The 26657-nt window shown below is 47.9% G+C and overlaps 1 protein-coding gene across 3 annotated transcripts in view; it reads right to left on the reverse strand.

The window, feature by feature from the left end:
- Positions 1-26657, reverse strand: part of ARHGAP18 (Rho GTPase activating protein 18) — a 119022-nt gene that overhangs the window by 57594 nt on the left and 34771 nt on the right. Inside the window, exon 2 of one of the 3 annotated variants that reach the window (XM_077902726.1) lies at positions 19422-19476. The exons of the other annotated variants lie outside the window; for them this stretch is intronic. Coding sequence (XP_077758852.1) covers positions 19422-19453 — 32 coding nt within the window. The 5' untranslated portion in view covers positions 19454-19476. The remainder of the gene's footprint in view (positions 1-19421; positions 19477-26657) is intronic. 3 annotated transcript variants of the gene reach the window in all.

The following is a 26657-nucleotide window of genomic DNA, read 5'->3' on the forward strand; positions in this document are numbered from 1 at the left end:
GTTTTGAAGCTATTTAACTTGAGATACCAGTGATTATAATGTTTGTAGGATGAATAAGGAGTTTCACTGTCAAAAAACAAATACCGGGGATCCCTGGGTGGCGCAGCGGTTTGGCGCCTGCCTTTGGCCCAGGGCGCGATCCTGGAGACCCGGGATCGAATCCCACGTCGGGCTCCCGGTGCATGGAGCCTGTTTCTCCCTCTGCCTGTGTCTCTGCCTCTCTCTCTCTCTGTAACTATCATAAATAAATAAAAATTAAAAAAAAAAAAAAAAAAACAAATACCGGTAAAAAAAAAAAAAAAAAAAATAGTGGTGTGATAAACCATTTTTCCTTTCCATTTCATGTAAGTTATTACAAGACTTCTTTTAAACCTAAAACTATTCCTAAAAAGCAACAGATTAAATCTTGATGAGGACTCCGCCTGGGTGGCTCAGTGGTTGAGCATCTGCCTTTGGCTCAGGGTGTGACCCCGGGGTCCTGGGATCGAGTCCCGCCTGCTTCTCCCTCTGCCTGTGTCTCTGTGTGTCTTTCATTAATAAATAAATACAATGTATAAATAAATAAATAAATAAATCTTTATCAGAGGTTATCAGTTAATTGAGACTTTAAGACAGTATCTCATATTTGTCATTTATATCTGCAAACAAAACTCAGCCCTTATACAGCAAATATCTGCAATCAATAAATGAGATACTATTTGAACTTCATTTTTATTTTTGGAACCGAAACATAAATAGAAAAATAACATATTAAGTTTGCTGTTACGCTCTACTATAGAAGGCAACTTTTAACCTTTATTTATAAACATACCCATTAATGATATATATTTGAAAATATGGTAAAATTTCAGTTACTGGGGAAAAACATTATTGGCAATTCTGAATACATTGCTAGGAATTACCTCTTAAACCCTTATCTCAAATATTATCTATGAAGAAAAGAATAAGTTGAATAAATGAAGGTTTTTGTATGACTTCAGGTTAACCATAATTTTTTTCTTTATATGTCCTATCCCACCTACTACTAACATTGAATTAATAGACCTTATAATAAATAAGCTTACGTATGTATATATATTGCATAGATAACAGAAACACTAAGTTTTTGTTTTATTATTTTTTATATTGAGATAGAATGGAGAAAACCCTAATTATTTAAAAAAGGAAAATTTTTGGTTATGGCACTTCCTCTTTACATTCAATTTTTTGAAAACATAATTTGAGGACAGTCCAGGTGGCTCAGCGGTTTAGCACTGCCTTCTGCCCAGGGTGTGATCCTGGGGTCCTGGGATAGAGTACCACGTCGGGCTCCCTGCATGGAGCCTGCTTCTCCCTCTGCCTGTGTCTTTGCCCCCCCCCCCCCCCCCGTGTCTCTCATGAATACATAAATAAATAAATAAATCTTTAAAAAACAAAAACAAAAAAAAACATAATTTGAGTGGGGACAATGGTTGGGGAACTAGTCTTTTGTTATTCTAATTTCAAATTGCTCTTTTATCTCCCAGGAGGATGTTAGAAGGTAATATTTTTGCTACATTGGTTTTTTCACTACACATAAGAAAATTTAAAAATACCATAAGCGTAAATTCTTTAATGGTTTGTGAACATTTTCACATTTAAACTGGCCTTTCCCGTAATCATTCAAACAGCAGGATGTAATACTACATAAGGGAGAAGGTCACTAAAGTCCGGTCAATTTGACCTAGCAGTTTAATTCCAACCGTTTTTTGTTTTTTTTTTTTTAAAGATTGTATTTACTTACTCATGAGACACAAAGAGAGAGGCAGACCCAGGCCGAGGGAGAAGCAGGCCCCTGTGGGGAGCCCAAGCCGGACTGGATCCCGGGACCCCGGGGTCACGCCCTGGGCCGAAGGCAGCCACTCAGCCACTGAGCCACCCGGGGGCCCCAATTCCAACACACAGGTGCCAAGTCACAACACTTCACTGCCTGTTGCTACAAGTAAACACAGCACGACCGACTCCTTGGCGTCATAAGCTGGGCCAGTTTCCCTCGTCAGGGACACTCGCCCTTCAACAGTGCTGCTGCACATGCGAGTGGACGGCCCGGAACGGCTCCCGGGCAAGTGCGGGGCGGCCGTGGTGGGTGCGGGGCAGGGCTGGCAGGGGGAGGCCGGGCAGGTTTGCATGATTCCCCTCCTCCGGCCTCCACTGTCCACTGGTCGCCTCCCTGCCCTAAGGCCAGGAGCCGTCCTCCGTCCCTGGGGAGGCAGCCAGCCATCCTGATCCCACGTCCTCCGTGGCCCTGCCCTTGGCCCTGGCCCTGCCTTCAGGCCTCTCGCTTTGGAGTCCACACTCCTGATGCTTAAAGTAAAATGTGAACAGAAGGCGCTCTCCTCAAAACCCTGAACTGTGGCTGTAGCCTGGACCAGCAGCCCAACCCACGCAGCCTGTCCTCGCCCGGGGCTCGAGTCTTCAAGGCCTTCTGCAGAACACCCAGGGTTGGGGGGGGGGGGTTCCTCAGCAAAAGCGCAGATGCCCCGGGCCGTGCTCGTGCCCTGGATGCCCTGCAGCTTGGGCTGCTGCCCGCGCCCCCAGCGCTGGGAGACGCCAGGGTCCTGCGGAGGCCTCACGACCGGTGCCCAATACCTTGGCTTATCTGCTTGCAGAAAAGAGGTGCAGTTGAATTAAAGTACGTTAAGCTTTTCACTTCTGAAGGAATGTGTTTATTCTGGCAAGAATTTTCCAGTAAATTTCCATTAAGATAGCGGGTGCAGAAAAACCATAAGGGCGTTGAGCAACAGCATTGTTACGTAAATACCTTCTATATCAAGCCCTGCTTTCAAAACAGGCATAAAGCAAAAGTCTAATCGCCTAGTGCTAATGAATAGACTCAATATTTTTACTTTAATAAGATTCAAAGCTGAATAGGTCTGTTTTTTTTTTTTTTTTTTCTTATAATGACCTGATGATATGGAGTCATGGAATGGAGGGTTTTGTTTTTTTTTTTCTTTTTTTGGATTATCGGTAAATGTTGGAAGAAAAGGTTTTCTTTTTTTAAACGTCAGAGCACGGAAGCAGGGAGGAGGCAGCCATTCGGTGGTTGACTGTCCTCCCCGGCATCATGGATCCGTGGATGCTGCATTTTTCTCTAAATACGTAGCTGAACATTTTTCAATTACAGTTTACATCAATAAATGTGTTTTGTCACTTCTTTTCTTAGAATACACTCTACTTGTGAGCTCCGGGCAGGCAGGGCTGGAAGTGTGGTCCCTCTTACAACTGTCCCGGGAGGAGGCTAGTTAACCAGTCCCTCTCTTCTGTTCTGAGGGGTGTGTTATCCGATACCACGTTCGTTCTGCAAATTGGGTTTCGGAGCATAAAGTAACATCTGCTAGACATAACGATGACGCACGCGGCAGAAATATTTTATATTTCCAGAAGACCCGAGCCAACACATGGTGCTGAAATCAAAGAAACGCCAGGGTCTGTCCCCCCAGGCAACTATCAATTATCCCACCTGACTCACCGGCAAACAACTGTTCTATGTTTTTCTTATGTGCCCCCCAGAATCCCACATGCCAGTCATCCCAGGGCCGCCCTGCGGGAACCGTCACATTTCTCACCTTGTACAGCTCTGACAAAAGAACTGGACCCTGTCCTCTGAAAGAAGTGGCTTCCGTGGGCCCATGCCCCCATGCGGCCCGCGTGCCCCCGTACCCCCGTGTCATGGTTGGGCCTGCCCTCCTGGGCGCCAACCTCATCAGCAAATAGTAACTTCACAGACCCTTATGGGCCTTCAGGGAACATCCCTTCTTCTTCTTCTAGCGAGCAGGTTCTTATGCTGTGTTTACAAAAAGCGGGGCTTTGTCCTATTTTCCCCAGGTATATTTTATCCCGTTCACTGGTTTTCCCCCTGGTCAGTGAATCTCAAATGCACTGGTATCATTCATGCCTCTTACTTATACTGGCTTAGAGAACGGTAAATTGGTCTGACACGTGGAGGTGTCAGGGAGGTGGAAGGTGCTGGGTCTGCTAGAAGGAAACATGCTGACGGGTGACTTATCCCAGGACCAACGCAGAGAAATGACATGCAGATACCTGGGGCTGGGTGCCATAAGGACCAAACGATTCAGGATCTCCTGAACTATCTCTTTGATTTTGGAGAAATCATTTGACTTCTCTGACTTTTCCTACCTATAAAATGGGAAAAATACCAATAGCCTCGACTGCTTTGTGTGCTGTGAGTTACCAAGCGGGAATGCCTCCAGGAATGCCGCCTGGGTAACCCCCAAGAGGGCACACCACTTAGTATCACTCTGACCTGTAAAACTGCTAACTATAAATAACTGCTCCTCCCACACTGGAATAAGGTCACCTTTGGCCTCTTCTAAGGTTCAGAAAAAATACTTGACCTGTAGGACAGCCATGCTTGAACATGCTGCTCTCAAGACCTGTTCTGCGCTTAAAAATTTTCAAGGACTCCCAAAGAGCTTTTGCTTAAGTAGGTTATATCTATTGATATGTACGCTATTAGCTATTATAATTGGAAAGAAAAATTAAAATACTAATTATTTAAAAAGAATAATCAACATCTTAATATAAGATACTTTGGGGAGGGGGTGGGGACCTATTTTCCATACAAAAAAAAAAGAAAGAAAAAAGTAGTGAGATGAGTAGCATTGTTTTACATTTTTTGAAACTGTCTTTAAAGCCTGGCCTAATAGAAGACATGTGGGTTCTCACATCTGCCTCTGCATTTAATCTTTTATGATACTGCACATCGTGTCGTCTCTGGGAAATTCTGCTGTGTTCTCATGAGAGAATGAGACTGAAAAAGGCCAATAACGTCTTTGTGTTCCTATGAAAACAGTTGTGATCTCCTGGACTCCTAAAAGGGTCTTGAGACAGCCTCCCCTCCCCCGCAGGTGTGCCAGGACAACACTTTGAAAACCACTGTTCTAGGATTTCTCAAAAACAACACCTAATGGATCTCAAAAAGCCCTTCTCAATTCTACGGGCAACGCTCCAGAAAGCCTTACTGAAAGACACAGCCATGCCTTCCCGGTGACTCTTGACCTACTTCTTTGTTTATTTTAGTTTAGTTTTACAGCCTTTCATCAAAACTGGGACTTGTTCCAATGATATAACCATATTTAATTTATACTTCAATGACAAAGGATAGAACGTCATTCTAAAACCCTTGCCTTGCCAATGTCTTTCATCATTTGCTTTTATTTATCATGTATAAGAGGCTGAGCCCCCCTGTGGACCAGGGTATTTGAAAATGCGCATTTTCCTTAACACTCCTTTCTCATGCATACCTCTCTTCTTCAACCATCTTAAGGCAAATTTACTTGGAATGAGGACCTTATCTTTGAACTCAAATTTACCTATGTGGTCCAATCTCTACCTTCTGGACCTCACCCTGTCAAGAGTCCTGCTGCTATACGCATCAGTGTGTCGCTCATTCTGCACCTTCTAGAGGCACCTGTGTGGACTAAAGTCTGCTTTCTTGAAGTCCTTTGGATGCTGGGATTTGGTCTTGCTCTATTTTTTTCACAAGATCCTCTCTAAAAGAGCTACACTTTCTGGCATGCTCATCCCAAAGTTCACTTCCGGTGCACAGAAAGAAGCCCAGTGGGTTGGGAGGCAAACGGAATAAGACTATTTTTGTTTTCTTTCTTGTTCTGTTTGTAATGCACCAAAGGAAAAAAAAAAATCCCCAAATAAGTTCTTACGCCATAACTCACCCTCAACCATAATGACCAAGTGTATTTTAGATAAAGCCATATTTACCGAAGCAGGCACTTTAGAAGGGTTTTGGACCCTAGGGACTCAAAGCTATCCTATCATTTTCTAGATGAGGTAATGAGGCCCAAGGGTTGAATTTTCCCAAAGTCTTGGTAGAACCAAGATTAGTGTCCTCACTTCTTCTTCAGTAGTCATTTTATTATACCAAATAGACTAGAAAGCGTAGAATTTACTTTTTTTTTTTCATCAGACGCCCGGATCTTCCTCAGTTTGCATTGCACGTAGCAAAACCAAGAGTGGCGCTGACGACGGGCTCTATAATTCACGATTCCAGGTGACCGGACACTATGCAGGGAAAGTCACGATCGGCAATCAGGCCACATCAATCCCAGCGCGGGAGGCGCGGAGCGGGGACACCTGTCCTTGGACCGCGGCTGGAAGAGGTTGGGGAGCTCCCAGGTCAACTTGCTCCGCTCCTCCCTCTGTGTTCTCTCGGTTTAAAAAAAGTTAAAGACTCAAAACAACAACAAAACAAACGGAAGCAGCAGAGGGCCGGGAGCACCCGGGCCCTTCTGTCCCCCACGCCGACCCCACCCCCCTGCAGGTCAGGTGCAGGTGCCGGAGCACAGAGCCCTGGGGCCCCGGGGAGGGCGGGCCATGTCATGGAGGAGGCTGCTATTGATACAGGATGCCTCTCCTCGGACAGGTAATAACGAAATCTCTGTTAATACAACACCAGACTGTGAACACTAATATCTTTTAGTTTAATAGTACTGGATAGGATACTGGTTTTACTTACTGCCCGTGGGCAGACCTCTTGCCCTCCGTAAGACTTTCACATACATATTCACATCGACTTTCCTATGCTAATAAAAACAGGGACGCAAGGCATAGTTGGATTTAAAAAAAAAAAAAGAAAGCCCTTTTGATAATAATTAAAGACATTGGCATAATCTGGAAGAAATGTGGGCATTATTATTAAACTCTTCTTGCCTCTTTCTAATTATTTATTATTTATTTATCTATTTATTTATTGAGAGAGAGAGAAAACAGGAGCATGAGCCCAGGTGGGGGCAGATGCACAGGGAGAGAACGTCAAGCCGTTCCATGCCTGGCACAGGGTCAGAGGCAAGGCGCACTCTCATGACCCTGAGATCATGACCTGAGCAGAAATCAAGAGTTGGACACTTCATGGATTCAGCCACCCAGGCGCCCCGTTGTGATTATTTGCTGACATAAGGTTGAGAGATCACCTCATGTGTCAGGGGGCCACGGAAGTATGCATCCACCTTCCACCAGCCCGCAGAAGAAAGGCCACAGACACCGGAAGAACACGTTCAAAGTGGAAGGATCTCCGTGTTTATGCTCCATACAATAAATAGGAAGAGGATATTCATACATTATTTCAAAAGGACACTAACGAATAGTAATGAAACAACTGAAAACAGCAGCAGCAGCAGCAGCATGACAACTACTGGGATAAGAAAGAAGAAACCTGCTCCGCTTCGGCTGCAAAGTGTGATTTTATGGAGAGCTCCAAATGACCTTCAAATACCATAACGTTCCACCCATAAGTACTGAAGGCCAGGAAGTGTTTTTATAAGCCAGGTGCTGAAAGTCAGCTCTGCCGAGGAGATAGAGGGGGTGGAGAAATAATTTTCAGCTAATCAAATAATTTAGCCAAGCTTAGAAACAATTCATCCGTTATGTTTTCACAGCATGTCTCTTCCGCTCTTCAGTTACAAAGTAGAATATGTGACTATTGGAGAGCAATTTCTTTCTCTTTAAATGAGATTATCTAAGACCTCTTTTTTTCCCTAGTATGTTTTAGAATCTCAGCTGACCCAACACAAGATACGTGAATGCAGGTTAGACTCAAACGATACACTAAAAATAAGAACACGGGGAACTCAAGGTCATTTCTAATTGTAAAATACTTCGGGGGGGGGGGGGCGCAACAGACTGTAAGCCTAACATTTGAAGGGAAACAAAACAAAAGAAAAATCCCACCACCATATGTGTTTTCAATAAAAGCCACTGAGCTCTGTTTGGAGTTCAGGAACAGGGCTCAGGGGGCATAATCAGTGTCCTCTTTATATTAACCTGATGTGACCATGAGGGATGGGTTAAGGGTTTTATGGGAAGAAATGAAGGGAACCCTGGGAGGGAATGCAGAAGGCAAAGAAAAAAAAAAAAAGAAGAAGAAGAAAACATGACTAAAGCTATTCCTAGCCTTATCACATCCTCCAGCGGAATTATGGGCATGCTGAGCTCCAGTACAAATGCCCCCCACAGGCACATCAAATTCTCGGAGGATTAAGTCCTCCAAACTGGAAGTATATGAACAAGGCACTGTCAGAGTCTCCCGCTGTCACCAGGCTCATGCTGGCCTACTGTTTACTTGCTGCTCACGTGGGTGGCAAAATGCCCACTTGACCAAAAGCAATATGGCATCTGGGTCTAAAATGTCATTTCACATGGGAGTTTGGAACAGGCCAGGAAGTCCACCAGAAGCTGATGCCCTTGAGAGTTCCCTTCCTGGACATGGCCAGGGCTGCTGGCACTCTGTAGAGAACTGGTACTAAATCAACGTTCAGCTCAAGGATTCTCAGCTCTGGTCTCCCGTTGCCATCTCTCCTGCTCTCCTCTCCTGTCCCCATCGTTCGACACCTGGATTCTCCTTTCTGCACACATTCCCCACAAAGAAACCATCCAGGTTGATTGATTTCTGCTTTTTTTTCCAAAAGGCCAGCTGCTGGATCACCTTCAGGAGCCCTGCAATCTGCACTGGCCAAGGCTCCCAGGACCTCACATCCCAGCTAGGTCTTGTACCGATGACCCTCCTTGCCAGAAAAGAGAGAGTAGAAGAACAAACCATAGTCTCTTAGGAGACTAAGAGTGGACGAGATTGGCCAATAGGCTATAGAACAGAGAAAAGAGCCTCTAGAGACCAGGACAGAGTCTGAGTAGGTTCTAAAGGGAAACTATGAAAGGATTAAGAGGGTGTGGGTCCCACCAGGGCAGAAGGCGGTTTCTGTGCCGTGTTCACCAAAACAGTGAGGATGAGCGACGGCATCCAAGACGAGCTTCCTTACTATCTTAACAGGGTTAGTCTTCAGAGACTCAAGTTGTCACATAATTTACAGGGAAGATTCACGACTCAGAATTGTTTTCTGGTTCTTTGTTTCCTTTGCCTTTTTTTTCCCCCCCACTCAGTTGTTTGAGGGCCAACTACTAAGGAGTCCTACCTTGGGGCGCCTGGGTGACAGTTTCAGGGAAACCGACTCTTGGTTTGGGCTCAGGTCATGATATCAGGGTCATGAGATCTGGCCCCATGTCGAGCTCTGCACTCAGAACGGAGTGTGCTGGAGATTCTCTCTCCCTCCCCCCTCCTACTTGTGCACACGTTCTCTCTCTAAAAATATATAAATCTTTAAAAAAAGGAAGGGTGTTTCCCACCTCATAATAGACTTATCTGCTGAAGCAGGTTCCATGAAGTAAAATGCGTAGCTTTTAAAAGAATTACTTGTGAAGCTCTAAGCATATGCCAACCACTCTAATACAAGAATGTTAATTTCTTAATCCGAGAGCTTTATGAATAAAAAGTTCCACTGAACAACAATGCGTACATTTATTCATTGGTCTTCCTTCATTATGGATCTCAGTCAGAATTCTGTATTTAAGCTTTATTTCTTAAAAACTGTGATTATGATTTAATCATGAAATTAATCCACACAATGAAATATATTTTCCATTTCAAGTAGTAGATACTAAAAAGAACAGTGCGACTGGAATGAAGTCAATACCCCAGTGTTTTGGTGCAATGATGCTCTAGAGCTTGGGTTCTTGTTTATTAATAATAAACAGATCGCATCACTGTGATTCACACATTCAGTCAACAAATACCGACTCCACATTAACTGTAAGGTCCTAAACCTGTGGGTGTCCAAAGAAACACAAGACTTCACCTCTGATCCTGGAGAGTACACATGTCCTATCAGTGCAGATAAAACATGTGGAAAAATAACAATACAAGGCAGCGTCAGCCCCGTGCTCTGAGGAGGGCAGCAGCAGGTGCTTGCAGGGCTCACTTCTAGTTAAACAAAGACAAACACACAGATGCCAAAAAAGTGTTAAGAAATTGCTGCAGCACAGTGAGAGTAGGTAGGCAGGGAGATTCCAGTCTCTTGCTATACCTCATTCTAATTCTATAAAGCTCTCCCCAGAGCCAACCATGTCTTCCTGTTATTTGATTCAAATTTACTTCCAACTTAAGCCCATTTCCTCTGAGCAAATAAAGAATTAATCAGTGTCCTCTTTATATTAACCCCTTTGTTGGGAACAGTTTTTAGTCCTTCCTACATCTACATACATTGGGGTGGCCCATGAATACCATTCCTTTACTTTCTCCGCCTATAGCTTAAACATCAACATCTTAGAAATACACCCTATAGCACGCACGCTTAAAGAGCATCTGAATCGTGAAGACCTACCTACAGGTAACTGCATATCCTCCTAAAAATTTCCCTTTCGGCCTTTTTCAGATTGGCTTCTTGCCCTGCAACTGAAACCCCCAAGCTGATGTTGATTTTAGAAACAAGACCCCTTTTAGGCCCATGTGGGTGGTCCTTGGCACAGATACCAGAGTTGGAAACCTAATCATAAATGTTTTCTCTTCCTGGCCGAGGCAAGTGAGCACTGTTATTAATTGCTTTCCATGGCTCTGCTTTCTTTTTTAAAAAGCCTTTGCTGATCATTTGCATTAATATTATGCTAATAAAAGTAAGGGAATGCTAACTAATTCAGTCTCTTTAGTAGTAACTAAGGATCAGAAAGAGAGGGAGAGAGAAAGGTAATTTGCATATTTTCATGATTGGAGCGAACTGGCATTTAAATACTCGTAACCACTTTTGAAGGGAAATAATAATATATGTTGGGCCAGCCTGAGCAGAAGTAATTTCTCAGGTGGAACCATCTAAAACCAAGTATTTCAGGATACATTCTGCTTCTAAGCATGAATATCAGATGACAAGGATGAGCCTTCAAACACAGAGCAACCATCTGCATCATAAATACGTTTCAGTTCCTCTCTGCAGAAGGAATTCATTCACTGTTGAAGGCCATTCACTTCCACTTCTGACTGCTTATTCCTCAAAAAGCTTCCAAGTACCGTGAGAACAATGATTAAAAGAAGATCTTTCCATCTGCACCGCATTAGGGCTGCAAGACAGCCCCTCCTGCAGAAACAGCTTCTGCATAATTCATCGTGCCATTTTAAACCCTAATCAGTGACTTGCAATAAGCTATGAAGAGAGTGGAGAGGAGAAACACGTTCCCTGGCTACGTCCTGAGCATTCACTCACCCCTCACTTTGGGACACGGCTCCACGAATCGTAGCGTGTGTGTGAGCGTGTACACACACTTCATCTTACGCCCAGAGGCTCTTACTGCCCCCCTGAAGGGATGTCATCACTCCTAGGCCATAGCAATGTTCCAAGAAAGAATATTTCTTAGATTATCATCATAGGATAGTTCAGGAAAGAAGATTCTACTGGAAGACAGAAGTTGGTCCAACTCCAGCTCTGCCGTTCTTTATGTGAGCGTCACAGACAAGTCACTCTACATCATGAAGAATAATACCTCAAGTCTATTTCAATTTTAAGAATTATGTAACTCTAATCTGTTCACACTGATTTTGCACATACACAGCTTTAATTGAACCTGCCACTTTGCTGTAGTGTTCCATTTTCCAAAGCAGGGCCAACTGAGGCGGTGAGGAAGGGCCTCTCGACGTCCCCCACTCACCCCTCAACCTTAGAGGCTTCACTTTGATTTGATTTGAAATCCATTTAAGAACGCACTGGAAAAAGTACTTTGTGACTGCAGAAAATCAGAAAAACAACTGCTTTAAGCATCTCAAGTTTAAAAAAAAAAAACTTTATAGAATCCTTAAGCTTTAAATGCTGAAGAATTAATTAGGCAGAAGGTATTAATGACAGTACGCAACGCATAGGGTTTTGACCCAGCACAAGTAGTGAGAAACTACGCTGGCAGTAGAGATGAGGATGTGGAGTGCAAATTTTATAATAAAATTTTTCACTTTCCATTTATTATCACTGCATAAACAATGGTCAAAAAAAAAAAAAAAGGCATTGAGTTTGTATAGATAGGTGACATTCGTATATAGCTGAAATTTGGTAAAGTCCCTAAGATTTTGCTTGGCAGTTCACTAAAGAATCAAGAGAACCCTCTCAAAAGACACTATAACCTGAAAACTGAGTTTGGTGGTGGTATCTTCAAATAAATGATTTTTTTTTTGACATAAGCTCTACGCACAACATGGGGCTTAAACTCAAATCCCTGAGATCGAGTCACGTGTTCTACCAACGAAGCCAATCACGTACCCACAAGTCATCTTATTTTTAACTAAATAACTCATAATGATTGAAAATTTGACTGTAAACATTAAATAATTGACTAAATCTTAGAAAGCACAATTGGAACGTGGTAAGAAACCTCCCTTGTATTACTTTGAATGTGACACAAATTATTTTACAACATTGCTATCCATGTGAAATAAAAGGTAGGGGGATCCCTAGGTGGCTCAGTGGTTTAGCGCCTGCCTTTGGCCCAGGGCGCGGTCCTGGAGTCCTGGGATCGAGTCCTGCATCGGGCTCCCAGCATGGAGCCTGCTTCTCCCTCTGCCTGGGTCTCTGCCTCCCTCTCCCTCTGCCTGGGTCTCTGCCTCCCTCTCCCTCTGCCTGGGTCTCTGCCTCCCATGAATAAATAAATAAAATCTTAAAAAAGAAAGAAAGAAGAAAGAAAGAAAAGAAAGAAAAGAAAGAAAAGAAAGAAAAGAAAGAAAGAAAGAAAGAAAGAAAGAAAGAAAGAAAGAGGGAGGGAGGAAGAAAGAGAGAGAGAGAGAGAGAAAGAAAGAAAGAAAGAAAGAAAGAAAGAAAGAGGGAGGGAGGAAGAAAGAGAGAGAGAAAGAAAGAAAGAAAGAAAGAAAGAAAGAAAGAAAGAAAGAAAGAGCAGGCCTCAAATTTAATTTAAACATTTTTTGGTGGCCTATTAAAGAAGGAAAAAGGGGTGCCTGGGTGGGTTAGTCGGTTAAGCACCAGACTCGATTTCAGCTCAGGTTATGATCTCAGGGTCGTGGGTCGAGCCTCACAACAGGCCCTGAGCTCAGCACAGAGTCTGCTTGTCCCTCTGCTCCCTCCCCTGCTCTCTCTCTAAAATAAATAAAACCTTTAAAAACAAAAGTAAAAAGAACCAGGTAATTGTAATAGCACACTTGGTTTAACGGAATATACCCTGAAATATTATCATCACAACATGTGATCCATATTAAAATTATTGAGATCTTTTATTCTTTTTCTCATTCTAAGTCTTCAAACTCCTGTAACTTCTGTTCACGTTCAGTCTGGACTAGCCGTATTTCAAGCGCTCACTAGTCACAGGTGGCGGGTGGCTACCTTACCGCCAGGGCAGCTGCAGAATGAACGAGGCAGGAGGCAGGTTCTCTTCCTATAGCCCCATATACACAGATGACGTAACTCCTCCTACTTCCAACATGCAAAAGCTCATGCCTGTTTGTCTACAGAATGTTCATTTTTTCATTGACTCAAAATATTTAGCGAAAAACGACTTCACACTCTACAAAACTATAGAATTCAGGTGTAGTTGAGACACGGTGGATCCTAGAATTTAGTAGGCAACAAAGACTTATGCAACAGGAACTCCCAATCGCGAGTGGTAATTGCTGTGGAAGCACAGGCTGAGGAAGGTGCAAGCTGGAGGCTGAGGACTTGGTAAAGGCTTCACCCAACAGTCACAGGGGCAGGATCTTAAAGGCCAAATGGTACTTTGGTACTTCATTAGGTAAAATATGACAAGAAAGGTGTCTAGGACAGTGGAAACTATAAAACAGAGCAACAGAAGCCTATAGAGTGAGCCCGGGGAAACTGAGTAAACTGATGTAGACAGACTGCCCTGGCTTCAAGGGAGGAACAACCAGTTGGAAGGGTTGGGGCGGTGGGGGGGGGGGGGAGTGGTGTGTTAGGCACTGGGGGCAAAAAGCCCACAGCCAATTGTGCTGGATGTTGCATGTCCCACCAAGACGCTCGGAATGCAACCGTGGAAGGTTCGTCAACAAGGACACATCACTACCAAATCAGTGTCTAGGAAATGAAGTTCGAGAAGTGAAATACGGAGACAGCCTGGGGCTACAGCGCTCTGGAGCCAGGGGATCCCTGAGAGCCGGGTTCGGGTTTGAATCCCGAGGGCACGGGTAGAAAAGAAGTGAGAGGACAAAGTCGAGAAGCTTTTGCCAAGCAAACTCCGAGTTACACCAAGTGGATGAAGGAAACAGAAGAAAGCAAGATAACTGCATAGTTTGTTCTTCAACGGGCAGGCGGACGCTGTCCCTGAGACAGAGATTACAGGGCAAAGGGCAGGCTTGCAGGGAACACCTGCTGAGTCTGACCCATCAGAGACCCCTGTGTGACATCAGGCTGCCCACGGCTCACAGGACGTTCTCTGGCTTCACCTGTATACCCTACTCAGAGGTCCTTGGTCACAAAGTGTGCTCCCTGTGCCAGCAGCAGTGGCACCGAGCTCAGGAAGGCAGAGTCTCCGGCCCTCAGGCCTGCTGAACCCCAGTCTGCATTTTACTACGATTCCCAGGTAACTTCCATGCACAACAAGTTAGAGAAGAACTGCTGAGATATTTGAAAATTGAAGGACGCCCGGGTGGCTGGTGAAGTGTCTGACTTCAGCACAGGTCATGACCTCGGGGTCCTGGGATGGAGCCCCACTTGGAACCCAACATGCTCTATGCTCAGCAGGGACCCTGCGTGTCCGCCTCCCTCCGCTCCTCCCCCTATGCATGTACCCTCTCTCAAACAAATAAAATCTAAAAAAAAAAAAAAAAAAGAGAGAGAAAAAAATTGAGATCAGGAATTCCCAAAAGAGGTACTGACCACTGACCAAGGGAGGATGATTTTAGATGTCCACAGGATATACGTGACTTAAAACTAAGGGGGGTGGACGTGTACAGAAAACAGAACTTTAAATAGGGTAAGAGAAGCCGTGTGCTGAGGAAGTGGTCACAAGTTTGGAATTAAAATAATCGACATAAAAGCAAACAATGGTTCCCTCTTGTTAAGTCCATTTAATAAAAACTGAACCTGCACAAAGACGAGGAAGAAGAGAAAAAAGGAAACAAAACCTTTAAAAATAAAGAACCACAATGGTGAAGCCCCATTAAAGCTACAAAGATCTCTATTTACAATTAAGAAAATAAAATCACACTAATGTCCCTTAATATTCTAAAATACTGAACGAATTTGTGGAAAAGCAAATATGATGTGAGTGGAGACAGAATTAAATGGCAACGTTACGGTCGCTATTTGCTGCGATAGAGGGGACCGGATGGAGTGAGTTCTAGAACCCGAAGGCTGAGATCCAGGCTGGCCTCCCCAGATCCCACCGCACCTCCACACGCCTCTGTCCACGCTGGGTAACGGGGGCCTGGGAACCAGACCTGCTCCCCTTAGGAGATTGCCGGCTGCCACCGCCTACGGTTCAAATTGGGAGTGAGCTCAGGCTGATTATTGCTTCCAAACCCTCCCAGAGCAGGAGCATGAAGAATGTGCCTTCCCCACCCTCAGCCCATCCCCAGTACTTCAGCCTGTCTCACCCACAAAGGACTTTCCTGAAGGTTTGCTAAGACCCCACAGCTCTGCAGAGCTGATTTCAAGGCCACCGAGTCTGCCTGTGTGTCTTATTTCCCAGGTGACACTGCCGCTGCTGCCCCACAACTCCCCCAGAGGGCCCGGGGCTCACCCCACACATGCTCAGAGGGCCTAGGCCTTCCCCACACGGCTCAGAGGGCCCAGGGCTCACCCAAAACTCACCCAGAGGGCCCGGGGGTCACCCCACACTCACCCAGAGGGCCCAGGGCTCACCCCACACTCGCCCAGAGGGCCCAGACCTTCCCCACACTCCCCCACAGGGCCCAGGGCTCACCCCACATTCGCCCTGAGGGCCCAGGCCTTGCCCCACACACGCCTGGAAGGCCCAGACCCTGCCCCAAAGACCCGTGTGAGCTGGGGCTCCCTGAGGCCTGGGACCCTCCAAACACTTCGTGCAGATGCCAAGTGACCAATATGGACCGTGTGTCATTTCCATCCCACATAAAAGCCTTAGATTATGTTTGTTTGTTTTTTAAACGTGGTCTTCCCACGGGTCACAGAAGCAAGCCGAGCTGCTCCATGGGAGACGGGGCCCATGAGCGCCAGCGGGCAGGCGGTGAATGCACAGCCCACGGGGACAGGCCGCTGGGGGACGTGGGCACGGCGCCTGCTCCCGGGACACACTCTGCTCACCAGGATGTGGGCACCCTGCGAGTCCATGGGCCTCCCCCTTCCATGGGACTCCAGCCGGGTGTCGGGGTGTTCCACTCCAGGGCGAGCCCCGACCCGCCGGAGGCATCGGGTGGCGACCTGCAGGGAAGGTCACTGGGACACACCGGGACGCTGCCACGCATCCGCCTGGAGACAAGACTCACCGGCCTGTGCCTGGCGCCGGCCTTCAATGCCAGCCCAGCCGGGTCCGACGGAGAGCGAGGGGCCCATGGTGGCCGGACAGGGAGGCGCCGCTGCACCCCGACTGGAAACAGCCGGGAAGCCTCCACCGTCCTGCCGCGCGCTCGCTCCGTGGGGGGAAGAAACGCAGCTCGGCTTGTTCGCCAGGAACAATAACCTCCGCAGTAAGACGAGAGCTCCCCACTGTCCTCACCACCGTCGGGCTGGCGAAGTGATGCCAGGCCGCAGCCCACACTGCGTGACCCCGGGCCGCAGCCCCCGTCCTGGGATCTTGGTCTCCATGTGCTGAAGCTTTTGAAACCTGTCCTGGGAAAGCGCGGTGCAAACGGTAGCGGAATCGGAGCTGGGGTGACCCTGGGGTCCCCAGGCCGGGAGGGGGTGTCCCACACTGGCCGCGCGGCCCAGCCACACAGGAGGAGCAGCAGCAAGGCCTGCTAAGGGTCGCCGCGCTCACGGGCAGAGGAGGCACACAACCCACCGCCCGTGTAGCACGCAGACAAAGGCGCGGGTTCAAGCCCCGCAGAGACCTCACCGCCCTGCCCCCAGCCTCAGGGCCGGGCATGCGCAGGGCAGGAACTCGGGTGGCGGGGCCATGGGGCAGGCGGGCGGCCTAACCGAGCACCCTCCACTGAACGCTGAACGCACATTACTCTTCCACTTTATCAGCAGGGCAATAAAGATAGGCAACAGATACTCTTTTATCGATACTTATTTTTCCCTCCGTGAACTTTGACAGCCCAACCCGCTGCTCCAGGCGGGTCTAGAGGGCAACCAAGCTAGGACGGCCCGGCACACATCCTCCAGCGCGGCCACCGCCGGAGAGGAAGAAGGAAAAGAAAAGCCGTTGAGACTAGAACTTGGCCGGGCACCCGCGGGGCCACGTCCGGCTGGCAAAAATGTGTTTGGCCAGCAGGGTGTCGCTCACGCTTGTAGGTCCGCATCTTTCTCTGGAGACCTGTGTCCCGGGCTGGCCCTGCGATCACGGACACGCTCCCAGGGTGCCAAGGGCCCTGCGTGTCGCGCTCCGTGCGGGACCCTGGGGGGCGGCCTCCACCGGACTGCATGGGTGTCAAGGCCCTGAACTAGCATGACCCCCGACCTCAAAGCCACCACTGGCCACCGTGCGAGAATAACCCTCCTTCCGTGGAGAAGGAAGGGAAAGCAGCGGTTCAGGGAGGGGCGCTGGTAGCTCTGGTCCTTCCTCCATCAGGAGAGCGCACTGGTACTTTGATCACCTGACCTCAGTGGATCCGGATTACTTCCTCATTTGTAGGAGCAGGCAAGTTGGGACGCCTACTAGGATTACCCGCACTCCCCACCCCAAAAGGTCCTGCGAGAGGTCTCTTGCTCTGACCGTGTACAAACATGTGGATTTTCCCAGACAGAGGGATATTACCAAAAAGGGGAACATGAGAGACTTTAGGGGGCCGCGTGGACTAGAGCTCGATACGTGTGCCATCTTCCATGAGATCTGAGGCAGGTTCCCTAAAACCCCGAGAGCCGCTGTTTCCTTCCATTCACTCATTTACTCAAAACGATTTGCTGAGCATCAGTTACGCATGAGGCACCTTCTAAATGCCAGGGATCCCACAGTGAACAAAACCGAGTCTCCCCTCCCACAAAGTTCGCATTCTAGTGTTGAGGAGACGGAAAAGAAGACAAAACATTTATAACCTGTCGGTGGGGGTGGGGGGGAGGGGGGGACGCTATGCAAATAGATGAAGAGGGTGGGGGCGGGAGGGTGCAGGGTTGGAGACAGCGAGGCAAGACTCCCCGGGGAGACCCTGCGCACAGGCCTCAACGGAGGGGGCGCAGAGCAGGTGTAGCCGTGAGGGGACTTGGAACAGACCGCTCCAGACAACACACCCAGGGGTTATTAAAATTCAGTGATGCGACAAGCAGAGCTCCTGACAGCAGCGATAAGCTCGTTTCTTCCTGTCCCTTCCCCTCCCTGAGCAGCACCGTCGTCGTGGGGAGCTGCTGTCGGCCTTTGTAGCGGCACCAAACATACGAAAGCAAAGCAGGCCAAGGTGGGGACGCCTCATGTCTGATTCTGTGTAATTGATGACAGCCACGCGGGAGAGCCACATCATTCCTCAACTGCGCTCGGAGGAAAACTCTTTCATAATCAGGTGTATTCCCCCCCCGCCGCCCCCCAACGGGGGTGCATGTGTACGCTGGGCTCTCCCGGGAGGGCAGGCGGCAGCGTGTGGAGGTTGAGAGCACGGTCTCCGTGTCACAAAAGCCTGGGTCACATCCCAGCTCTCTGTTTGCTACCTGCATGGCCTCGGTCACGTGACTCAGCCTCCCTGGATCTCATGTTCTTTCACCTGTAGATTGGGGCCCAAAACCACCACCGCCTTTCAGGGTCAGAGTGGGACGTGGATGAGCTGATGTCCACGAAACACACAGGACTTAAAGAACAGGGCTCCACAATGCGTAGCCACGTCTATCGGAGCTTCAGATTGTGAAGTGACAGATATCCATTCTGATCAAGAGGAGAATTTCACAAGAAACCTGCTGGGAGATCCAGCCCCCGGGAAGAATGCCCCCAAACCAGGCCCCGGAGTGGCCCGAGGACGCTGTGGGGCAGCGGGTGATGCAGCACAGGCCACCGACACCCACCGCACCCGACACTGTCCCGGCTTGCAGTGAAAGGAGAGCCCCACCTCCCAGGAAAGCTCAGAGAGCAATGCCCCAAATCAGAACGGATGCTCCCATGTTGAGCAGCCTCAAGAACGGCAGGTGTCCAACCCCGTTCTCACTGAGCACCCTTAGGAGCACGTGCTGGCTCCTCCTCCCCATCCCCGGCCTGGAGGCCCTCTGCTCCAGGAGGCCTTCCCACCGGCTTCCTGCTCCCTCTCCCCCCCAGCGCATCCTCTCACAAGGTGCCTCATTAAAAACTGGTCTACACCTGGACTATAAATACTCATATACAAACAGACACAAATCCTTTTGGGAATACACGGGGAGGAGATGAAAAACAAACGCACGTGCAGTTATAAATAACACTAGCTGGCTCACTAGTCATCCCATGTGCGTGTAGCTCGATGCACAAATGAGGCTGTAACTCCTTGCCGACACCATCCTTCTCTCCCTTACCTGTTGGGAGTCCATTTTCCGTTCTTTGCCATGCTGAATACCTCCTCCCTGAAATCTGAGATGAGACACAGTTTTTATATTGAGGGTCAAATATCTACTTTATATACAAATAATCTTTTTGTTAAGAAAAGTAGATTCAAAATCAGAAAAAAAGAAAAATAGGTTCAAGCTCCCATATAGAATGGAGAAATTTATCAGTGTCCATAAATTTCACAAAAATATTGAAACACAAATTATCATGATCATTTTACGAGATCGTTTTTGCTCCTTATTTTCAGATTCTTAGAAAACCACTATCTTCCCACTCTGAAAAGTGGGGAATCCCACACTTGCCCCAATTTTACCAAGAGAGAAAAAGAAAAAAGAGCAGGGTTTTTTTTTTTCTTTTTTTGTTTTTGTTTTTGTTTTTTCCCATGGACTAACATCCCCATCTTGTGGGCACAATTGTTCAATGTTTCCAAGAATCATGGTGGGATCTTCAGAACTGCGATCTCAATCCTTTTCAGGGGTAAATAAAATTAAACTACAGCCCCTATGTGGTCCATACGCCAGATGTTCCCTATGTCTTTAATAAATGCTTTCTGCACCGAGAGCTTATGAATTTAAAATGACTGAAAACCTGCAATACTGAGTCAGACATCAACCAGGTCTACGGAAAAAGAAATAGATATTGGGATCCGCAGATACCCAAGGAGGAAGCCTTCTTCTCATCAGAGAGTTCTCTTCTCCTGAGAGTAATAAACCCATTCAGGAAACGTCTACTGAGATCCAGAGTGGCTTCACAGAACTGGCTACTATCCTCAGGCCAGGGTCTGCCAAGCAGAAGGCCATATATCTCTGTGAAGGGCAAAGAGAAGCCGACAGGAGCCCAGTGGCTCCCAGCAGGCTCCCGGCCAAGGACTGGAGGCTGATAACGTCTGCCTGGGCTCCCGGCCAAGAGGAGGAAGGTCACGGGGCATCCTGAAACACGTGTGTGCAAAACAGCCAAAAAGAGAAGGGAGCGGAGAGTGGAGAGACAATGGAACGCTGGCAAAGAAAGAGGAGGATGCATCATGGACATCCTCTCACCCAGGGGGAGAAAGGACATGCATATCGATCCAAAAGCCAAAAGAAAAACAGAGACCGAGGCGAGAGGCCAAGAACGTCCCCATCTCCCTTCTCCTGCCGTCTTTCAAAGGCCGCCCCCCTGGAATTTGAGCAAGGCTGCCACTTACAGACACCACCGTTGTTCGAAGTACCCCAGTCACCACCTACTATCCTTTGGAATTATCATACAAGTTTCTCGGGTATTGCTTATAATCATTTTTCCCCAAACAGTCCTTTTCTAAAGGAAGAGGGAATCACGCGTCTCAGGCCAGGACGTGATAGCAACCCACTGCTTCTGGCCATTTATTTAAGAACAACCTTTTTCTTATTGAACAAAGTCATCACTGCAGGATAGAGGACGACGTGCGCAGGATCAACATAGCATCCTCAAGCACTCAGCCTCAAACCATCGGTTTACCCAAATATTCACCAATACTATGTAAACACATTTTACAGATACAACAAGTTTCATCATCTCCAAATTCTCTTCCAGTGCTCTTTGTAAACCCTAAGACCAGTCTGGACAGGAGCCGTTGGGCTCGTTGGGTCTCGGGACCCTTTGGTCTGCCATCATCTGACTCGGGCACCTTTCCTTCCCTGGCACCTCGTCCACACAGTCCCCATCCTGCGTCACATTCTCCCTACGCTCCCTAACTTCCACCAAGAGTGCCTGGTACAACTCCAGATTCTGACGGGAGTGCTGTCCCAAGAGAGTCCGGTGCCACAGGGACAAGGGCAGGCTTCAGCCCAACAGCCCCATCGCTCTCTGCATGGAGCACCGTGGGCAAGCTGTCTACCCTCTGGGAGCATCCCTTTCCTTATTTGTAAAATCAAATACAAATACCTCCCTTGCATGGCTCATGAAGACGGGAACTAACAAATGCAAAGGGCCAAATATTACACAACAGAGACCCAAGGGGTCCGTGGGTGGTGCGGTCGGTAAAGTGTCCGATTCCTGGTTGGGGCTGGGTCATGGCCTCAGGGTTGTGAGATCAAGCCCCGCATTGGGCTCTGCGCTCAGCACGGAGCCTGCTTGAGACTCTGTCTCCCTCCCCCTCAGCCCCCGCAGCTCATGCTTGCGCTCTCTCCAAAATAAAGATAAATCTTTAATTAAAAAAAAAAAAGTAAACCAAGGTCATGATTCAAAAAGGAAGCAACATCTCCTCTGCCCGTGTCTCTGCCTCTCTATCTCTCTATGCCTATCATGAATAAATAAATAAAAATCTTTAAAAAAAAAAAAAAAAAAAAAGGAAGCAACACTGGGAGTGCCTTAAGTGCAGGGAAATAAAGCCACACAAGAGGCCCTGGTAGGAGCCACTGGCTCCTGGAGAGCGGTGTTGGTGGCTTTCTCTCCATGAACTCAGGGCGCCATCCACTGTGCTTCTTCACATTTAACAAGGAACAGAAAAAGATGATGCAGTCATAAGCACCAAAACGCTAACATATCTTCAGGCACTAGCATTATGGACATTTTTTTTTTAATTTGTGCTTTTCTTTATTAACTCAGTTTGCTAAATATAAAGCTATGCTCAGTGTGTTCAGGATCGCAGCCTATGTTTGGTGCCCCAATCCCATTAGACCTTGCAAACAGAAGGTATATCAACAACTGTTTCTGTTTTCACTTCATTTTAAAGCTAGCCATCCTTTCAAACTTCATCCAATTTTTCTCAAGCACTTATGCTTACATAAAACAACTGGATTGGAACAGTTGTTATTAAAATCTCCTTAAATTAAAAAAAAAAAAAAACTCCTTAAATTTGAATCCAGGGGTGTCCAGGTGGCTCAGGCAGTTAAGTGTCTGCCTTTGGCTCAGGTCACGATCTCAGGGTCCCTCGGCCCTCCTCCTCACCGACTTGTGCTCTCTATACCTCTTTCTCTCAAATAAATAAAATCTTAAAAAAAAAAAAAGTTTGACCCTAAAATATCCCCTCGGAATTTCATTTCTAACCATCGTGAGCATTAATGTTGGATACCAAGTTCAAACTGCCTCTGGTTTAAAACTGACTTTTAAAAGAAAGCCCATCGTCTATCAATCAATTAATGGATAAAAAAAGATACGGTGTGAATACATACACCACGGACTACTACTTAGCCGAAAAGGGATGAAATCTTGCCATGTGCAACAACGTGGGTGGCTCCAGAGAGTACAAAGCTAAGATGATGCTAAAGGAGGGAAGTCGGCCGGAGAGAGACAAATGCCCTGATTCCACTTAGGTGTGGGAATAAAGAAACAAACAGGAAAAAAAGACAAACCAAAAAACAAACCCCTTGTATAGAGAACAAAACGATGGTTATCAGAGGGGAGGCGGGCGGGGATGAGCGATGGGGGTTGAGGAGGGCCCTGGTGACGGGCACTGGGTGCCGCGGGAGGAGCCAAATCACCGTATCGTGTGCCAGAGCCCTCGTGCGCTGTTGGTGGGAATGCACACTGGGCCAGCCGCGCGGACATACAGGACGGAGGGGCCTCAAAAACGTACAAAGAGAATAACCGTACAGTCTAGCAATCTCACTACTGGGCGTTCACCCGAAGAAAAGGAAAACCATGGTTCCAGAGCATACGTGCACCACGGTGTATTATGGCAGCATCATCTACGACCGCCGAACCAGGGCAGCGGCCCATCAACCGGCCAGCGGGTAAAAGACGTGGCTGACCCATATGATGGAATATTACTCAGCCATCAAAAATAATAATGATAAAATCCTGTCACTTGCATCACTGTGGACAGATCAAGATAGTAAAATCCTCAGCCAAGGAAGCCAGGCACCGAAACACAAATACTGTACGATTTCATTCATTTGTGGAATTTAAGAAACTAAACCAATGAACAAAGGGGGGTGGGTGGGGGGAGAAGAGACACAAATCAACAAAAAAATAAAAAAATAAAAACAAAAAACAAAAACCCAGACTCTTAACTATAGAGAACAACCTGAGAGGAGGTGGGTTAGGGCAGATGGGCAGACTACGTGAGGGGAGGGAGAGCACCCGTGTGTTGGCGAGCACGGGTTATCCGTGGAGTGCCTGCATCACTGCATTGTACATCCGAAAATAAGAGAACACTGTGTCTTACTGATACTGGAATTAAAATTAAAAACATACATTAACGAGGTGCCTGGGTGGCCAGGTCAGTCGGGGGACCAGCTGCTGATTTCGGTTCAGGTCATGACCTCGCGCTCATGGGATCAAGCCCTACATCGGGCCCCATGCTCACTGTGGAATCGGCTTGAGATCTTCTCTCTCCCTCTGCCCTTCCCTTATGCTCTCGCTTAAATACATAAATTTTTAAAGAATAAATAGAGGGTCACCAGGATGGCTCAGCAGTTAAACATCTGCCTTTAGCTCAGGTCATGATCCCAGGGTCCCCGGGTGGAGCCCTGCATGGGGCTCCCTGCTTGGCAGGGAGGGTCCCTCTGACCCCCACCCCCCCGCCCTGTCTCATGCTCTCCCTCCCTCTCTCAAATAAATCGATAAAAACTCTTTACAAAATAAATAAATTTTAAGGAAAAAGAAATAAACCTGAGAAATCCCACACTGCATTTTAAAGGATGTCTCACTGCTTTGACATTTATGATTTTTCTCACGGCAGGGTATCCATAGTCACGTGCAGCTTTTCTACTTTAGGTGTTCTTTAATATATTATTGAAGCTTCCAAGCAGAAGATAGAGAAACTCTCCCCTTTAAAAGTGAAGCAGAGGGGATCCCCGGGTGGCTCAGCAGTTTGGTGCCTGCCTTCAGCCCAGGGCGTGACCCCAGGGTCCCGGGATCGAGTCCCCTGTCGGGCTCCCTGCATGGAGCCTGCTTCTCCCTCTGCCTGTGTCTCTGCCTCTCTCTCTGGGTCTCTCATGAATAAATAAATAAAAATAAATAAAATAAAAAAATAAAAGTGAAGCGGCAATAGTGGGCCTATTGAAATGTAAAGGAAGACTGCATACCGGGGGAACTTTCTTCCTGCATTCCGGGAGGGGACCTGCACGCTAAGGATGCACGAAGGTACCATACCACAGGGTAAAAAAACAAACTTCCAGAAGAAAGGGATATACACACTAGCGGGTAGCTAAATTACCTGAAAAACTTCTTACACCGCCTAACTTCATATCAAAGAGAGAACCATCTAGATGAAGCTTAGAAAATAATAATAAAAGGGTGTGAAGTCATAACTCCTACCTTCTTTAATGCTCGTGCCCCCGTGCTCCCTGCTCCGTGGGCTGCCAACCAACACCCTGATCTCCCGCCCGCCCCGTCTGCCTCCCCCCAGGACCTACACCTCCCCTCCAGGTAGGCGGCAACCTCTTCGGGCCTTCCTGGATCCGCAAGCCCTGGCTGCTTTCCATCCGAAGCCCATCCTGATGCTGTCGCTTTTCAACCTTTCCCAGGGTCGAGAACCTTCCTCTTCAAATCAGCACGTTCAGGGAGCCAGTGTATTTGACAGGTGTCGGAAGCCAGAAACCTTGAAGCCTCTCCAGTTAAGTGGCCCTCAACCTTAACAGTCTGGCTCTTATGAGAATGCATATTTTATCACCTCCGCCTTTACCAAAGTGGAGTGAAATTCGGATCGCTCATCTCTACGTAATTTGAATAAGATATGTGTGTGCATCTGCCCTTTTATCCTGAGATTAAGAAAAAAATCATGAAATTTAAAACATCCTGTATGTCAGTTAAGTGAACGTTTAGATACTAAAAAGACATAATAAGGAAGTAGTCAAGTACTTATATCTACTTAATAATGAGTGAGTTTAGATTTGGGGGGAAAAAAACAAGACCAGAAAAAAAAATTCCTTTAAAAAAAAAATAGAAAATAAGAGATCGAAGGGATGGACAGCACGCAGAGTTAAGCACTTAAATGAAGATGAGCAGAAAGGAGGGGTGCCTGCGTGGCTCAGGCAGGTGAGCATCCAAACCCGACTTTCGGCTCCAGTCGGTCGTGAGCTCGGGGTGGTGGCTGGAGCCCGGCAAGGGGCTCTGTGCAGTGCGGGGCCCCCCGTCCTGTCGCTCTGCTCGGCCCCCCTCTAGATGCACGCTCTCCCTCTCTCTCTCACAAATGAATAGTCTTAAAAAAAAAAACAGCAGAAATGAACCATTCTTACGGGCACTCTTCAGGAATGCCACCTGGGTCGCTGTACAGGCACCAGGGCCACAGACACTGGTAGGCAGGACGTCCCGAAAGGGCAGGCGTCCAACGCAGGCCGCCCCGTCGAGGGGGCACCGGGCAGCCCCCAAGCCCCAGCGCTGCCCCACGCGGGGACAGGGCGCACCTGCCCCACCCGCCTGTGCCCGAGGACCGGCGGCCCTGAAGTCACCTGCTTCCGCGCACCGCAGGGGACGGGGAGCAGCCAGTCTGGGACACGCTCCCCGGGTGGTACCCCCCACCCCCGTGGCTGCCGGCCTAACCCCGGGATCCCCGAGGCCCCCCCGGCGCCGGCCCCACTGCGCACGGACCTGGAGTCTGCGATGCCCGCCGCTGGGTTTCCCTGCTTCGTGCAAATGTCAAGCAGGTCGAAGTCCACAGGGAAGCAGACCTGTGACCCTTCGCCCTCCTCCACCCCAATGCGCCTCTGCTCGCAGGGGTTCCCTCTCCGACTGCTGGAAAATGCCTGTCAAGGGCCGCCCCAAATCTGCGGGGGCCCTCCCTGGCCAGATGCACCTGCAGAGTCCAGGATGACTGCTCTCTCTCTCTCTCTCTTTTTTTCTCTTTTTTTTTTTACAATTTATTCTCTTTGTTTTGCTTTGTTTTTATTATTGTTTTTATTGTTTGGTTTGCCAACATAGTCTAACCCCCAGTGCTCATCCCGTCCAGTGCCCCCCTCGGGGCCCATCACCCAGTCGCCCCGTCCCCTGCCCACCTCCCCTCCCACCGCCCCTTGTTCGTTTCCCAGAGTCCAGAGCCTCTCACGGTTTGTCTCCCCACCTGATTTCCCCACTCAGCTCCCCCTTCCCCTATCAGCCCTGTCACTACGTCTTGCACTCTCCGTAGGGTGAGACCGTGGGATGACCGTCCTTCTCCACCGGCCCACTTCACTCCGTACCACCCCCCGGCGACTGCTGCCCCCCGTGATCCCCAGGCAACAGTTCCGAGGATGCCCGTGCCAGGGCCGGCTCCTGCTCTGGGTCCAAGAGAAACGCCCTCCCTCTGAAAAAGCAAGTTTCAGACGTCC

The sequence above is a fragment of the Canis aureus genome, chromosome 1, assembly GCF_053574225.1.
Source record: "Canis aureus isolate CA01 chromosome 1, VMU_Caureus_v.1.0, whole genome shotgun sequence".
Taxonomy (NCBI): domain Eukaryota; kingdom Metazoa; phylum Chordata; class Mammalia; order Carnivora; family Canidae; genus Canis; species Canis aureus.